Below are 15,489 nucleotides of genomic sequence, written 5' to 3' on the forward strand. Positions count from 1 at the left end.
TGTTTTATTGTCAATTTCTTGCTTTATGTCTGTTGACATTTCCTGTGTATGTTTAGGTGCTTTTATGTTTGGTGTATATATGTTTAATTATTATATCCTCTTCTTGGATTGACCCCTTGGTCACTCTGTAATGTCCTCCTGTCTCTTGTTACAGTCGTTGTTTTAAAGTCGGATATAAGTATCACTGCCATGGCTTTCTTTTAATTTCCATTTGCATGGAATACCTTTTTTCATCCCGTCACTTTCAGTCTGATTCTGAAGTGCATGTCTTGTAGGCAGCATATATGTGGATCTTGCCTTTGTATTCATTCAGCCACTCTGTGTCTTTTGTTTGAAACATTTATTCCATACACATTTAAAGTAATTATCGATAGGTATATACTTATATAATTATGAATTTTATATTTTAGATTTTTAAACTATTTCAAGGACCTTTTTGAATTCTAAATAAGCTTCTAACTTCAGTAGATTAAAATTATAAACAGTAAAGCTGACATCTTAGGTGTTTCAAAGCTATGCATAAACTTAGTAAGGTTTGAATTTAAAATTTAAGTGTAAAGCCTTAATTATATATTCCAAATTGAAGTTTCACAGCTATCATTCTAATATGCTCTTAAATACTACAGGTATGTAAGATTTCAAAATACACAGACTCTTCCCTAATTAAAAAAAAGTAATAAGCTTTAGACTGTCTTTTACTTTACTATATCTACATCTGTGTTTTCCAAGGTTTAAAACATGCATACCCACTGAATGAAGACTGCTCAGCCCTGCTTAATTGGGACATCTACTGGCTGCTCAGTGGAGTCCTCTCAGTGACCTGCTGGAATTCACGGAGTTCTGGTGGTTTTTAAGAGGAGAAAAAGGGCAGTGGCTTCTATAGCACACAGCCCACATAGTATTCCTCAGTATGTTGATAGAACAGAGTACAACCACACAGCTTCATCACTGGATTGGATTTTGCATTTCTTTGACCTTTGCAATAAATGTATATTCTTTCCATATATCACTAGAGACATGTGAACTTGGTGGACCTTTGCTGTTCTTTTGTGTTCTTAGGATGGCATCATTCTCATGGAATATTCCCAATGATATTGATCCTTCACATGCTCTCCAACTGTATTTGGGTCATTCACATGACTTTTTCTGACTTGCCATTACAACCTGTAAGATCAGTCTACTGACACCCTCTATGCATATCATTTTCCTATTATTGCTTGAATTTTCATTATATCTGAATATTTATTCCTTCTAATTCACTGCATAAGGTGTTTTTTGTTTTAAATCAGTTGCTAGAAAGGGGCTCTTCTTTTTAGCTTGTTTTCTCTGGCAGACTAGACTCCTAGTCTTGGCTGTGGGCAGAGGCCCCTCTTCACTTCTTCCAGATCTTTTTGTTCGTGCCTTGCTGTGCTGGTGACTTCCTCCTTCTGTAGAGGAGATGCTGTGGCATTCTTCCATAAGCCACTTTAGCATGGGCTAGATAAAGTCACAAACTTCGCCCTTCTAGGTGATAATAAGCGTACAGCTACACACATCAAGTTGGTTTTATCCTAGGTCCAGAGATGTAAGAAAACATTTTAATTAAAAGAAAATTTTAGGAGGGCTGGGGGAGGGCAGTTTTAGCAAATCTTCCAAAGATAAGAAGTTGCTTGGTTTCTATAACAGAGGCTTCCATTTCCCTTAACCACAGCCCTACCTATAAGGATGCCTTGGCAAAGAATTCACCAGGGCTTTGCCTGAAGATCTGCTATTTTGTAAGGTAACATTTCTGCATACATCTGGGACTTTGTGGGGTGGGGTGAAGCAAAAGAACCCCATGTTGTTGGGCCTAAATCTTTTGTCATGGCTTCTCAGATTATGATTCACTTTAGCAAAGCATAGCATTTGATATGGGCAGGTATGGGGACCCACAGCTGATTGTCAGTGGGGTTTTCTTCTCTCCCCCCTACCCCAACTCCAGCTCCTTATATTCTGTAGAGAGAAATATATAAGTCTTTATTTCCAGGAATATAGGACAAATCAGCCCCTGTCTTTTTCTGAGTCCTTGTGGGAAGAACTTACCAAAATGTGAGTCCTTGGCTTCAGTTTTGGCTTATGTTTTGTGACTCCCACCATGTAGGTACTGGATAACAGAATTCTGGATCATGTTTAAGATGGATACCAGCTTGGCAAGCACCATGGAGGAGTTTCAGGAACTGGTGAAAGCAAATGGCGAGGAGCTCCACTGCCACCTGATTGACACAACACAAATGTGAGTATCCTATCTTTCGAAACCACCTCCCTCCTGTAATATAACCCACGCTGCTCAGCAAGGCTGTGTGTCCTGCTGTGACCCAAGAAGCCTTCAGGCAGGTTCAGTGGCTTTACCAAAGAAAAAAGCTTGCCATGTACCAGAAAAGAAGAGAAGTCCTTGGTGATAATGCTGCATGTGGCTTATATCTGAGAGCAGGAAAAAAAGTCTCAGTGAAAAAGAAATCAGGTAGCAAGACGCTGATTAAAATTTGTACAAATCCAAAGAAACTGAAAGTGCAGTGACTAAACTGGTGCTTCTTCAGCAGCCAATGCCTGGAGGCACCCTGAACTTACAAATACATAAGATACTGCTAGAAAATGGATCCCGCAGAGGGTTTATAACATACATGGTACATCTGCGAGAGACACTCCAATCTGTGAAGAGGTGGAAGAGTACTCAGGAATATTTCATATTGTTCCTTGGGATTTCTTATTTATGAGATGGTCCCAGACTGAAAAAAATGAATGCCTGTCCTAATTTGGGGGGAGGAGAGTACACTCATTTTCTGCTAAGGTTTTCATAATGTGGTTGCTTTATTTTAGAATAATACAGATCCCTAGGATATAGAATTCTAGTGCTGAAATATATTTTAAAGATGCTTTTATCTTGGGAAAGTGGGGCTCAGCAAGACTGGCTCATGGGGATACAGAGCTAGTTGAGTTAATGACAGCAGAAGCTGGACTATGAGAGCCCCTGGTGCCTTGTACCACGGCCACATAGAAATGATTTCCAAATCACGTACCAGAGTCCCACTTAAATCTCCTTCACAGGTTGGACTCTCTGAACTTCTTTCCTTAGAAATGTAACAACATGAAAGATAAAAGGTTTTGCAATAGCAACATCTTCATTTTTAAAATGCAGCACACAGGGCCTGGGGCAGTTTTGAAACCCTGACTTCCTTGTCCCAATACACCCCTAGCTGACTTTCCTCTACCAATATTTTCCACATTATGTTCTTTAGGAATTAGAATTAGTCAGTGGGATGTTGCCTGACCAGATATACGTGAGAAATAGTGAACTGAACTTCCCTTTTGCAATGCATCTCAAGAGTCTGTAATATGCTCTTTGGCTAAAAGGGCTGCAGAATTTGTAGCATTTCCCAAACTTGTCTGACCATAGAACCCTTTTGTCAGGAGACAAGGTTCTCAGCAATCCCCATTTGGGAAACACAGTCTGCAACCTGCTACCTTTCTCTTTGCTTCCTTAGTGAAGGAAACTGAGTAAGAAATATGTGGATTGATCACAAGAAAATGTGTGTGGGGCCAGCTCTAGAGTTACCAAGGCTTCCTTGGTCATTTCAGTTCCTGGGGACATTTGAGGAAAATGTCACAAGTCTGCCCAGAGGGACCGTGTGTTCCTACACAGGATTCCTCAGCATGGCATCTTCTCTCTGTGCTCTTCTGGCATGGAAACTGCCCCCAAACTGCCCCCAACCAGATAGAGTCCCCATCACCCTCATGAGATGAAAGAACACACAGTGGACATGGAGAGAACATATGTGACGGGGCCAGGACTTGAAGGCCAGGGCACCGTGACCAGGGCTGCGTCGTTCCCACTTCCTTAAGATCAGCACATTTTACCCAGTTCCCATGGCACATTCAGAAGGCTCATGGGAACCATCAAGGCTCCCTAGCTGTCACCACAGGAAAAGCTGATTAAAGGACACTGTTAATGCATTGTTTTGGCCCTGGAAAGTTAGCTAATGGTGCTTTGCATATTCTTGTGAGAAACGTTCATGGATTTACTTGCATTAGAAAAGCAATTTTGATTTATTCTTTTTCCCCGTCTTCTCCCTTTTCACTTTTACTCACAAAAGCAATTCACGTGACTGGTCCAGAAAACTGACCCAAAGGATAAAATCAAATACCAGCAAGAAGCGGAAAGTCTCCCTGCTCTTTGACCATCTGGAGCCAGAAGAACTGTCTGAGCACCTCACTTACCTGGAGTTCAAGTCCTTCCGGAGGATATCGGTATGTACCCACAGGGCTGGAGAAAAGCTGCCCTGCGACAGCTCTGAGAGTAAGCAGAGGAATTCAACAGGCCGCCCACCTCCTCCCCCTGAAGTCCTGTCTGGGCTGGTGGGCTTTCCCGTCAGCCTGTGTGTAGTTGGGCAAGTCAGGGCACACTACTGGGCTGTGTTCCTCCTGCTCTGCTCCCCGCTCCACCCTCCAAGTCCGGGTAGTACTATGCACACACACACACTTTTCCCCTGATAATCATTAGTCTTACAGAAATTTTCTTTAAAATTTTCCTCCCCGCAAATGAGGATAAGTCCTGTAAGAGTTTGAATTCATTCTAGAATAGGCTTTGGATGGCTGGGGGAAATTTCAAAATAAATCAGATGCTACTGGTCTAGTTCAGAATTTACCTAAACTCTTGAAGTGCTGCTGACATGGCCCCAGTCACCCCTGATCCTAGAGATAAACTCTGCTGACTGAGACCTTGCTCCTTGAAACTCTGTATGTGATACCAAAGAACACTAGCTCCCTGCAAGAGAACTCACTTCTGTTGAAGCCAACAGAGCTTCGTTGGAGAGAGAGAGAGACATAATAGATTTTGTGAGATTATCTTTGTTCTTCCCCTTCAGCAGCAGAGCTGGAACTAGTACTGAGATTTTTCTTTTATACTGTACTCTTTAGAGTTTAAACAAGATCCTATCCATATCTGCTCAGCATGATATTTGCGTTAACTAGTATGTGTACACATCCATTTATGCCTAATGACTTCTGATGTAGAGGGGCATGCTGTGGGTGGAATAAGAAACATGTCCTTCCTGCCATCCTTGTCAGCAGGAAAGGAGAGGAGGCCCAAGAGCTCCTCTGTCCCTTAGCAGATTCTGGTCATCAGCTCAGCAGAGGTAGCATGTCCTTCAGGTCTCCAGGAATGCTGGAGCACAGTGCTGATGAGTCTCTTTTTCCCCAGTTCTCTGATTATCAGAATTACCTCGTGAATAGCTGTGTGAAGGAGAACCCCACCATGGAGCGGTCCATTGCTCTGTGCAACGGCATCTCCCAGTGGGTGCAGCTGATGGTTCTCAGCCGCCCCACCCCCCAGCTCCGAGCTGAAGTCTTCATCAAGTTCATCCAGGTGGCTCAGGTGAGTGACTGGATGAAGACTTGAGGCCTGGGCTACCAGGTAAATTACTCCCTCTCCCCTCAGCGTAGCCTGTCCCTGAGAGCTGCTTTCCCCTCATGAATCTCCTGGTGGGGTTTGTGCACCTTCACCTGTTCTCAGATCTCCATGTGATGACTTTTCTACATCCCACATGAGATCAGTATGGAGAGGGCCACGTAGGCGATCTTCAGAGTCAGGGTACAGCTTTAGTTCTGTTTAAATCTTTAACACATTTCAGAAGATGCTTACCAGCCAACTTTGTTTTACCTAATATGGTCCACTTAGCAAAGGAAAGGGTAATTCAGATTTCAGTATAGCTGGGCCAGCTTGATTTAGGTCTGTAAGCCCAAGTTATGTTGAATGGCTGGGTTTAGTGTTTAAGGAGTAGGTTTTAAGCATTTGATGAGAGAAAAGCAGATACTGTGAATACATATCTGAAATTTCACAGAGACTCTAGCACTCTATCCCAGTTAGTTACAGTCTTTTTAAGCCATGGTGTTGCCCTCAAAAATAAAGCAGTCTGGTTACTTTGGGATAAAGGATATAAAAGATTACACTGAATGATATATTTTTCTAGCTTTAGATGTTCTTAAACCAGTGTTTCTTAAAGTGTGGTACATGGACCACCTGCTCTGATATTAACTAAAGGTATGTTAAAATCATAGATCCCTAAAGCTCAGCCCCAAATCCAGGGAATCTAAACATCAGGCCTTGGGTCCAGAATCTGTGTTTCTTAGAAACCACTGATGTAGAGAGTGGTCTGCAGACCAGCTGAAATGAAAGGAAGAAGATGGAATGCTTTTCTAGACTTGGAATCTGCTGGTCTGGAACTAAGCCTGAGAAAAGAAATGTTTGGAAAACTGAAATACCTGATCACTAGCCTTTGGCCAGAATTAGGAATACTCATAGCACAGAGACAAGAGACAGCCTCAAGCTCCCATGTAACTGACATGTACAGTGACTCTGCTAGCATGTTTTCTGTGTCACAGAAGCTCCATCAGCTGCAGAACTTCAATACGTTGATGGCCGTGATCGGAGGGTTATGTCACAGCTCTATTTCCAGGCTCAAGGAGACAAGTTCACATGTCCCGCATGAAATCAATAAGGTCAGTGCTCCTGTCTCCTCTAGGGCCCTTCAGCAGCATTCCTAGGACCAGTGTCAGTGTTTCCTCCTTGAGGGGCAACCCAGAGACCATTTCTAAGCCACACCATCCCTTTCTTAACCAGGCAGAATACCCAGGAGAGAAGCCCTTAAGAAAACCCTCAGGGTGGGGACATCACAGATTTGTGGGTGACTGAGTCAGTCTGGCCAGTGTTACCGCCCCCATTCCCGCTGGTGATTTGGAACAACATGTGCCTCTTCTCCATGCTCACTGGCCACTGAGTGTCCAGAGCCACCATCTTTAGTACTGACTCCCTTGCTTGAGCAAGGAACAGTGGTGGTTCAGTGACCAGTTTGCATGTCAAGTAAGGTTATATAGTGACACATTAGAAATCTAACTAGCCAGAAACCCTGGAGAGTGACATTCTGGAAAGTTGAACTTTCCCAGATAGTTGGAAATAAGCTTTTCAGGTACAATTTTGTAATAGGTGGTATTTTATTGGTATTTATTAAGTGTCCTATGTACTTTCCTACATTAGATTTTATAGGGACTAACCCTTTATGATACAGGACTATTATACATATAAACCATTATGATACAGTGCAGATACAAATGCAGCTATATATCATATGGGTTTGATGATGACTGCTCTGAGTATTTCATCTCATCTGGCCTTTCTTACTAAACTCAAACCCCAGCCCCCACCTCTGAGCTGATACAGGAGACTGTCTTCTTAGGGAAGAGATATCTTAGCCTCATTGCCCCATCTGTTTTTCCCAGGTGCTCACCCTTCTTTCAGGAAGTCTCTTATTAACCATCCCTGCTCTCACAACACTGGGGTTGAAGGATGCCACTCCACCCACACCTTCCAGTGATCTGATCACCTTTTAGTTTTTTGATCGTGCTGGCTGAGACCAGGCAGAACAACTGAAGAGGCACATATTGTTCCAAATCACAGAGGTGACAGGGAGAGAATCACAGACACTAATGTACGCCAGCTGTGGGCAGCGAGAATCACAGACACTAATGTACGCCAGCTGTGGGCAGCACACTTCACTTGTCTCTGGAAGACACAAGGGAAGGGGACTGCGGACAGAGTTCAGAGGGACACTTGCCATGCACTGTATAATCTTGCACCTTAAAAAAAATGTATCATGTGCTTGTATCACTTATTTTTTAAAAGAACAACTTTAACATAAAAATGTTAAAACCTTACTTAGAATTTTCCAGCTATGAAGTAAAGTACACCTTGCGCTTGGTAAGTCTGCTCCGTGACATGTAACGTTAAGTTGGAGTTGTCACTGGAGAGTCAGGACCTGCACCCTGAGATGGATCGCCCCATGCCTGACTCATCAGGGACCAGGTGTGATCATGGTAGGGGCTGAGAGTAAACAGGTGGCTGCTGCAGACAGCAGAGCCTGCCTGGAGGGTACCTGTAACCAGCTCTCCTTTTCTGTTTTGTAGGTTCTAGGTGAGATGACTGAGCTGCTGTCCTCCTGCAGAAACTATGACAACTACCGGCGTGCTTATGGGGAGTGCACCCACTTCAAGATCCCCATCCTGGGGGTGCACCTCAAGGACCTCATCTCCCTGTACGAAGCCATGCCTGACTACCTGGAGGAGGGGAAGGTGAACGTCCATAAGCTGCTGGCCCTGTACAACCACATCAATGAGTTAGTCCAGCTACAGGAGGTGGCCCCGCCCCTGGAGGCCAACAAGGACCTGGTGCACCTGCTGACGGTGAGGTTCCGTGGGAGACAGATTACTAGCACTTCCTTATCATATATCAGCTCAGGGAAGCCTCACAAAACTGTGAAGTGGATACCACTGTTACGTCCATTTTACGGAGGGGGATTCTGAGGCAAAAATACGTAACTTGGCAGAGGCTGCAAGTTATTAAGCAGCAGAGCCTGATCTTAGACCCAGGTGGTGGGGCTCCAGGGCTGTGCTCCTTGAACTTCTAGGAGTACTCCCTTCCCATAGAAAAGCCAGTCCTAAGCTGTCTGGGAGGAGCTGATAGCAAATCAGGATACAAGCCTTGGTAAGAGTTGGAGACAGTGGGTTTTCATTAAAAAAAAAAAAAAAAAACGGTGGGGATTGGGGGGACATGTCAGTGAGTTAAAAAAAAAAACAAGAACAGGTTCATTGTTTGGGTCCTGCCACCACTGGCTTAGATTCCAGAGACATTCAAGCCCAGGGCAGGTGAGTGCCTGTCGTGGTGCGGTGTGCGAGCAGATGAACTCCCTTCCAGACTGTGGTTTTGTAGTTGACCAGCTGTGTGACTGTGGGCACAGAACTCTATTTCCTTCTCTGTGAAATCAGAGGGGTTCATCTCTGTGATGACTTCTCATTTCTCTTTCAGTACTAAAATTGTACAATTTTTAATCTGTGCTTTTTCTTTTTCCTTTTTCTTTGCACCATGGAATAGTCACTGGAGCCTCTTCCTACCTCAGGGGACTATTCTGATAGTTCCTCAGGCTTTGCATTCAGCTAGTATCTAATCCCGGCCTTTTTACTAATTGGCCAGGTGACTGTGGCTGGTCTTATCTTTAAGACAGTAACATCTGAGAAAACAGGCACAATCTTAATTTTCTTGGATCACAAATTTTGTGAGGAAAGCAGTGAACATTCTTCTACCCCAAACATACATAAACCACACTCAAAAAAATGTGCATGTTTTTGAGTTCTTAACCCCCTGAAGTCCATCCATAGAATTGGGTTAAGAACAAGATTATTTCTAAGACTGCTGTCCTCTAAAATTTTAAAGTTCTAAGATATATAAAACTGTTAATATCATTTGATAATGTCATCTAGATGGAATTCTGTTGCTGGAATCAAATTTTAATAGTATCTGGCCATGAAAACTGTCCTTTCAGTCTGCTTTGGGAGAGAACACCTGAGGTGTGGACCATCTGACCAGATAGGGCCTTTGGTCTAAGCTCTACATAGAAGCTTAGCTATTTAACTATAGTTTAAAAGAAACTTCTCCAAATTTAAAAACATTCTGAAGAACTAATGCTTGCCCTACTCCAGGAGTAGATGTTATATCCCCAAAACTTTGTGAATTTTTAACAAGTAATTTACAGCCTGGAAGAGGGAACACCAGGAAAGAAGCACTGGCAAACAGCATCCTAGCAATTAACTCTGTTCTGCTTTGCTTGGCAGTTATCCCTAGATCTCTACTACACTGAAGATGAAATCTACGAACTTTCCTATGCCCGGGAACCCAGGAATCACAAAGCCCCAGTGAGTTTTTCATATTAAGCCTCCCATATGTAACAGGTGCTTTACAAGTTGCTCATCAACTTTACAAGTTGGAACAGAATTTAGTTCAGTTTAAGAAGCATATTGTTTCTATTATATGCCTAACATTGTGCTAGGAATACGGAAAACTTGAGTACATATGAGGAATATTTCCTGACCATAAAGAGCCTGCACAGTACTCAAGGGGTTAAGACTCATATGTGAACAGTAAATAACAACATGCCATGAATGTCAGAAGTGGGAGAATCTGACAGTAGTTTACTAGTTAGAGAAGGGATATAGCATGGTGGGCTGGAGTGACCTTGCCCTCTTGTTGATTATAAAGCATCCTCACATCAGTTGTTTCTCTGTATCCATTCATCTGTTTGTGGATATTTAGGTTGCCTCCATGTCTTGGCTATTGTAAACAGTGCTGCAATCAACACTGGGGTGCATATATCATTTCAAAGTATGGTTTTCTCCAGATATATGCCTAGGAGTGGGACTGCTGGATCATATAGTGGTTCTCTTTATAGTTTTTAAGGAATATCTATACTATTGTCTATAATGGCTGTACCAATTTATATTCCCACCAGCAGTGTAGGAGGGCGCCCTTTTCCCCCCACCTTCTTCAGCATTTATTGTTGGTAGACTTTTTGATGATGGCCATTCTGACCAGTGTGAGGTGATACCTCAAAGTACTTTTGATTCAAACTTCTCTGATAAGTGATGTTGAGTATCTTTTCATGTGCTTTTTGGCTATCTCTGTGTCTTCTTTGGAGATCTATTTAGATCTTCTGCCTTTTATATAATATATACACGGTTTGTTTTTAAGGAGAGCTGCATGAGTTGTTTGTATATTTGCAGATTAATCCCTTGTCACTTTGTTTGCAAATATTTTCTCCATTTTCTCAGTTGTCTTTGGTGGTTTTGTGGTTTTCTTGCTGTGAAGAAGTTTTTAAGTTTAATTAGGTCTCATTTGTTATTTTCATTACTGCTGGAGGTGGATCAAAAAAGATATTGCTGTGATTTATGTTAAGAGTATTCTGTCTGTGCTTCCCTCTAGGAGTTCTATAGAATCTGACTTACATGTAGGTTTTTGATCCATTTTATTTTTGTGTATGGTGTTAGAGAATGTTCTAATTTCATTCTCTTACATGTAGCTATCCAGTTTTCCCAGCACTACCTACTGAAAACTCTTTTCTCCATTGTTTATTCTTGCCTCCTTTGTCATAGATTAATTGATCATAATTGTGTGGGTTTATTCCTGGGCTTTCTATTCTGTTTCACTGATCTATAGTTCTGTTTGTGCACCAGTACCATACTGTTTTGATTACTGTTGCTTTGTGGTATAGCCTATAGTCAAGGAGTCCAATTCCTGCAGTTCATTCTTTCTTTCTCAGGATTGCTTTGGCTATTTGAGATCTCTTGTATTTTCATACAAATTTTAAAGCTGTTTGTTCTAGTTCTGTGAAAAATGCCATGGGTAATTTGGTAGGGATTGTGTTGAATCTGTAGGTTGCCTTGGGTAGTCATTGAAGAATACTGATTCTTCCAATCTAAGAATATGGCTTATCTTCCCATCTGTTTGTGTCATCTTCAGTTTCTTTCATCAGCATCTTACAGTTTTTGGCATACAGGTCTTTTGTCTCCTTAGGTAGGTCTATGCTTAGGTATTTTCCTCTTTTTGATGCAATGGTAAATGGTATTGTTTCCCTAATTTCTCTTTCTGATCTTTCATTATTAGTGTATAGGAATGCAAGAGATTTTTGTAGTCTGAAACTTTACCAAATTCATTGACAACCTCTAGCTTTCTGGTAGAATCTTTAGGACGTTCTATGTGTAGTTTCATGTCCTTTGCAGTGATAGTTTTACTGATTTTCCAATTTGGATTTTTTCTCTTTTTCTTCTCTGATTGCCATGGCAAGGACTTCCGTAACTATGTTGAATAAATGTGGTGACAGTGAACATCCTTGTCTTGTTCTTGATCTTAGAGGGAATGCTTTCAGCTTTTCACCAGTGAGTGAAAGTGATGTTAGCTGTGCATTTGTCATATATGACCTTTATTATGTTGAGGTAAGTTCCTATGCCCACTTTCTGGAGAGTTTATGAGAAATGGCTGTTGAATTTTGTTGAAAGCCTTTTCTGCATCTGTTGAGATGATCATATGGTTTTTATTATTCAGTTTGTTTACATGATGTATCACATTGATTTGTGGATACTTAAGAATCCTTGTACTGCTGCTGTAAATCCTACTTACTGTATGATCCTTTTAATATATTGTTGGATTTGGTTTGCTAGTATTGGATTGGCCAAAAAATTTGTATTGTTCCATAAAATGTTATGGAAATGAACTTTTTGGCCAACTCGGTATTTCATCTAGGATTTTTGCATCTATATTTGATATGAACCTGTAATATTTGTGTGTATGTGGTATCTTTGTCTGGTTTTGGTATCAGGGTGATGGTGGCCTCATAGATTGAGCTTGGGAGTCTTCCTTCCTCTACAATTTTTTGGAAGAGCCTCAGAAGGATAGGCGTTACCTCTTTTCTAAATGTTTGATAGAATTCACCTGTGAAGACATCTGGTCCTGGACTTTTGTCTGTTGGAAGTTTTTAAAATCACCATTTCAATTTTACTACTTGTGATTGGTCTGCTCATATTTCCTATTTCTTCCTAGTTCAGTCTTGGAAGATTGTATCAGAGAATTTGTCCATTTCTTTTAGGCTGTCCATTTTATTGACATATAGTTGTTGTAGTAGTAGTCTCTTATGATCCTTTGTATTTCTATGGTGTCAGTTGTAACTTCTCCTTTTTCATTTCTAACTTTGATTTGAGCCCTCTCTTTTTTCCTTGATGAGTCTGGCTAAAGGTTAGAGGTTTATCAATTTTATTTTTTCGTTCTTTCTCTAGTTGCTTTACAGGGAGGAGATCTAAATGAACTACTACTTTACTCTGTCAATAGCTTCAATAAAAAGTTTAATGGAGAAAGAACTATTCTAGATTTCGATTATATGTGGGCCCTCTGCTCCCTGCCACTGCATAGTTGAGGGGTATCCACAGATGCAACTACCAGGTAATGGGAAAAGAGCGAGCTGTAGGTTATAAGACTGCATTATAGTTATTGGGATTTCTCTAAATATTTCATTTTAGCCACTAACACCTTCAAAGCCACCAGTAGTAGTGGACTGGGCCTCTGGAGTATCTCCCAAACCTGATCCAAAGACCATAAGCAAACACGTCCAAAGGATGGTAGATGTAAGTACAGCCATGTTTCCATGCAGGCAAAAAGCAAGGTACTGCCTGGTTTAGTTCTGGGGGTCGGGTGGGGAGTACAGCGGTAGAAACAAAAAGGGTAAGAAAGTTGGAACTTTCCTACGTGAGCACAGGGAACCACTTCTCATATTGTGGCTGCAGAACAGTTCAGAAGTTACATTTTGCCAACACACTTGGGCCTCATGGAGGGAAGTGTACCTCTTAAAAGCCTAGCAAGAGAGCATACATTTAAAGGCTGTCAGTTGATCTGCAGGCAGAGAGGGGTTAGAAAAGCTTTAAGTTAAAGGTGATAAGGAGAATCTAAAAAGTTTGGCACTGCTTGGTTCAATTCACTGTGCTACATGCCTTCATATTTCTCTTTATCCTGTGGACTATTCTGGTGTAACAAGAAAAGTACAAGCCAGCAAGTGATGGGAGCACTTTAGACTAGGCTGCTAGTAGAAGCTACACTGCCGCCTGAGCTGTGCAGTGAAAGGAGGGCAGAGTGGAGGGGGGGGAACGTCCCTCGGCGTGGTGCACTATGGGCACAGTGAGCGGGGGTGGGGGGCCGGGGGAGCAGCCTATTGACATGCTAATAGGATTGAAAGCACCTAGCCACCCTCTAGATGCTGGTGCCTGCCAAAGACCTGGGATGTGACCCACCAAGTCTCTGCAGCAGCTTAAGGAGCAGGTTTCCTTGTTCCTGTCACTCAGGACTGAGGAGAGGCCTTTTTCAGGCGTTCCAGCCTCTTCATCATTTGGCTATGATTGATTTCTCTCTCAGTAATCACCAAAGAAACACCTTTTTTCACAGTCTGTCTTCAAGAACTATGATCATGACCAGGATGGATACATTTCCCAGGAAGAATTTGAAAAGATTGCTGCAAGTTTTCCATTTTCCTTCTGTGTGATGGACAAAGACAGGTGAGAGTTTGTGCATGAGAATATGTGGTTATGAGCCTGGTGATGAGAATGCCTCATGAATGTTCTGCCAGAAGAATCTATAAACTCAGATATGTTTACATATGCTACTGTGGTCACTGAATGAATTTTGGAACTAAGAGAGCCATCATCAAGCAAATGCCTGTCTGGCTTCAGTTTGGACCACAGTGGACCATAAGAAAAAGGCATGCTTTTTTAAAATGCCTGAGTTGAAGATTCCATAACTGCTGGTTTAGGAACAGTCAACTAAAAAAAAAAAGTTAAGAAAAAGTTTAAATCCCTTCTTGCTTTCCTTACAGATCATGAGAAACTAATATTTATTAATATTTTGCATATTTACTTTTCTCAAGATTACATAAGTTCTATGTTGGTGGTTCTGTGTGTGAAACTAAACGTTTGATTGGTGGGTTCGTTACGTAGATGTACTGTCTAAAGCCAGAAACTACAGCATAAGGTATTTGTCTCCCTATACTCACATTTCCATCACTTCTTTTTAAAGTCTTAATGGAGAGTGGTTAAATTAGTTAGACCCAAACCTGCTCTTGTAGTGTCATCTTACCTAATTATTACATGCAACCTACGCATCCTCATTAAGAGGAGGGCTGCTGGAAGTAACTGTCAGGTAATACATACTGTACTACCCCTCAAGGATACAAAGAGAGTGAGTTTCTAAGCCTACAAGGAGCCTTGTGTACCAACCCTACTCACACCTCATTTTTCATTTGCTGGCAGGGAAGGCCTCATCAGCAGAGACGAGATCACAGCCTACTTCATGAGGGCCAGCTCCATATACTCCAAGTTGGGCCTGGGTTTTCCTCACAACTTCCAAGAGACCACCTACCTGAAGCCCACTTTCTGTGACAACTGTGCTGGATTTGTGAGTTGTTCTTAAGAGTGCTTCAGGGTTGAACTCGGGGAGGAATATGAGATAGTTTAAGAGATTAATCAGGCACAGACCTCACACACATTTTATCAACTTGTCCCAGCCTAGAGTCTAAGGAAACACCTATGGTAACCTTGTCCTTAAATGCGTGGGTTTTACTTTTCACTCATCTTTTCCCATTTCTTCCTGACTTATTTTTGCCTCTGGTAGGTGGGGCCTCAAATAAAATGGTAAGGAAATGTTGAATTGAGGCTATACTTTTTAAGTATTATATCCATATGCTGTTTTAGATGTTAGAAAATAGAAATATGAGACATCCTTCCCCCTTCAAAAGAAGTCACCTGGGTGGCTGCCCCATCCCTGACCAACAGTTTCCTCCTAAACTTATTCCCTGACCCCAGGATTCTATATTCTTGCCCTTTAGTTTGGAGTCTCAAGAATCCTATTTGTCCTGTGATCTACCCACTTCAGACCTGTGTCATAAACCCACTGTAGTAATAAGCTTCTTAAACACTTAACTCTGATTGGCACAAACTTTTCCTGTTTTAAGTTTAAGACCAGGAGGAATAAAGACACATGAGAGATAAATGAGGTTTCCCTCCCATTTGAGGCAGAGAATGCAGAAAAATAAAAGAATGGATCTCAGTGTCTAGGTT

General features: G+C 41.8%; 1 protein-coding gene and 1 long non-coding RNA gene across 2 annotated transcripts in view; one reads left to right on the plus strand and one right to left on the minus strand.

The window, feature by feature from the left end:
- The window catches only part of RASGRP1 (RAS guanyl releasing protein 1), a 77,209-nt gene that overhangs the window by 49,824 nt on the left and 11,896 nt on the right, over positions 1-15,489 (plus strand). The window contains exons 4-13 of the mRNA XM_040226969.1: positions 1,697-1,759; positions 2,120-2,251; positions 4,110-4,263; positions 5,216-5,389; positions 6,397-6,513; positions 7,975-8,250; positions 9,676-9,756; positions 12,907-13,011; positions 13,823-13,932; positions 14,683-14,827. Of these exons, the coding sequence (XP_040082903.1) occupies positions 1,697-1,759; positions 2,120-2,251; positions 4,110-4,263; positions 5,216-5,389; positions 6,397-6,513; positions 7,975-8,250; positions 9,676-9,756; positions 12,907-13,011; positions 13,823-13,932; positions 14,683-14,827 (1,357 nt within the window). The remainder of the gene's footprint in view (positions 1-1,696; positions 1,760-2,119; positions 2,252-4,109; positions 4,264-5,215; positions 5,390-6,396; positions 6,514-7,974; positions 8,251-9,675; positions 9,757-12,906; positions 13,012-13,822; positions 13,933-14,682; positions 14,828-15,489) is intronic.
- On the minus strand, positions 1,250-2,157 carry LOC120853231. Its single transcript, XR_005718743.1, has 2 exons — positions 2,062-2,157; positions 1,250-1,971 (listed from the first exon to the last, which is right to left on the minus strand). It is a non-coding gene; the product is annotated as an uncharacterized LOC120853231 (long non-coding RNA).

The sequence above is a fragment of the Oryx dammah genome, unplaced genomic scaffold, assembly GCF_014754425.2.
Source record: "Oryx dammah isolate SB20612 unplaced genomic scaffold, SCBI_Odam_1.1 HiC_scaffold_26, whole genome shotgun sequence".
Lineage (NCBI taxonomy): Eukaryota > Metazoa > Chordata > Mammalia > Artiodactyla > Bovidae > Oryx > Oryx dammah.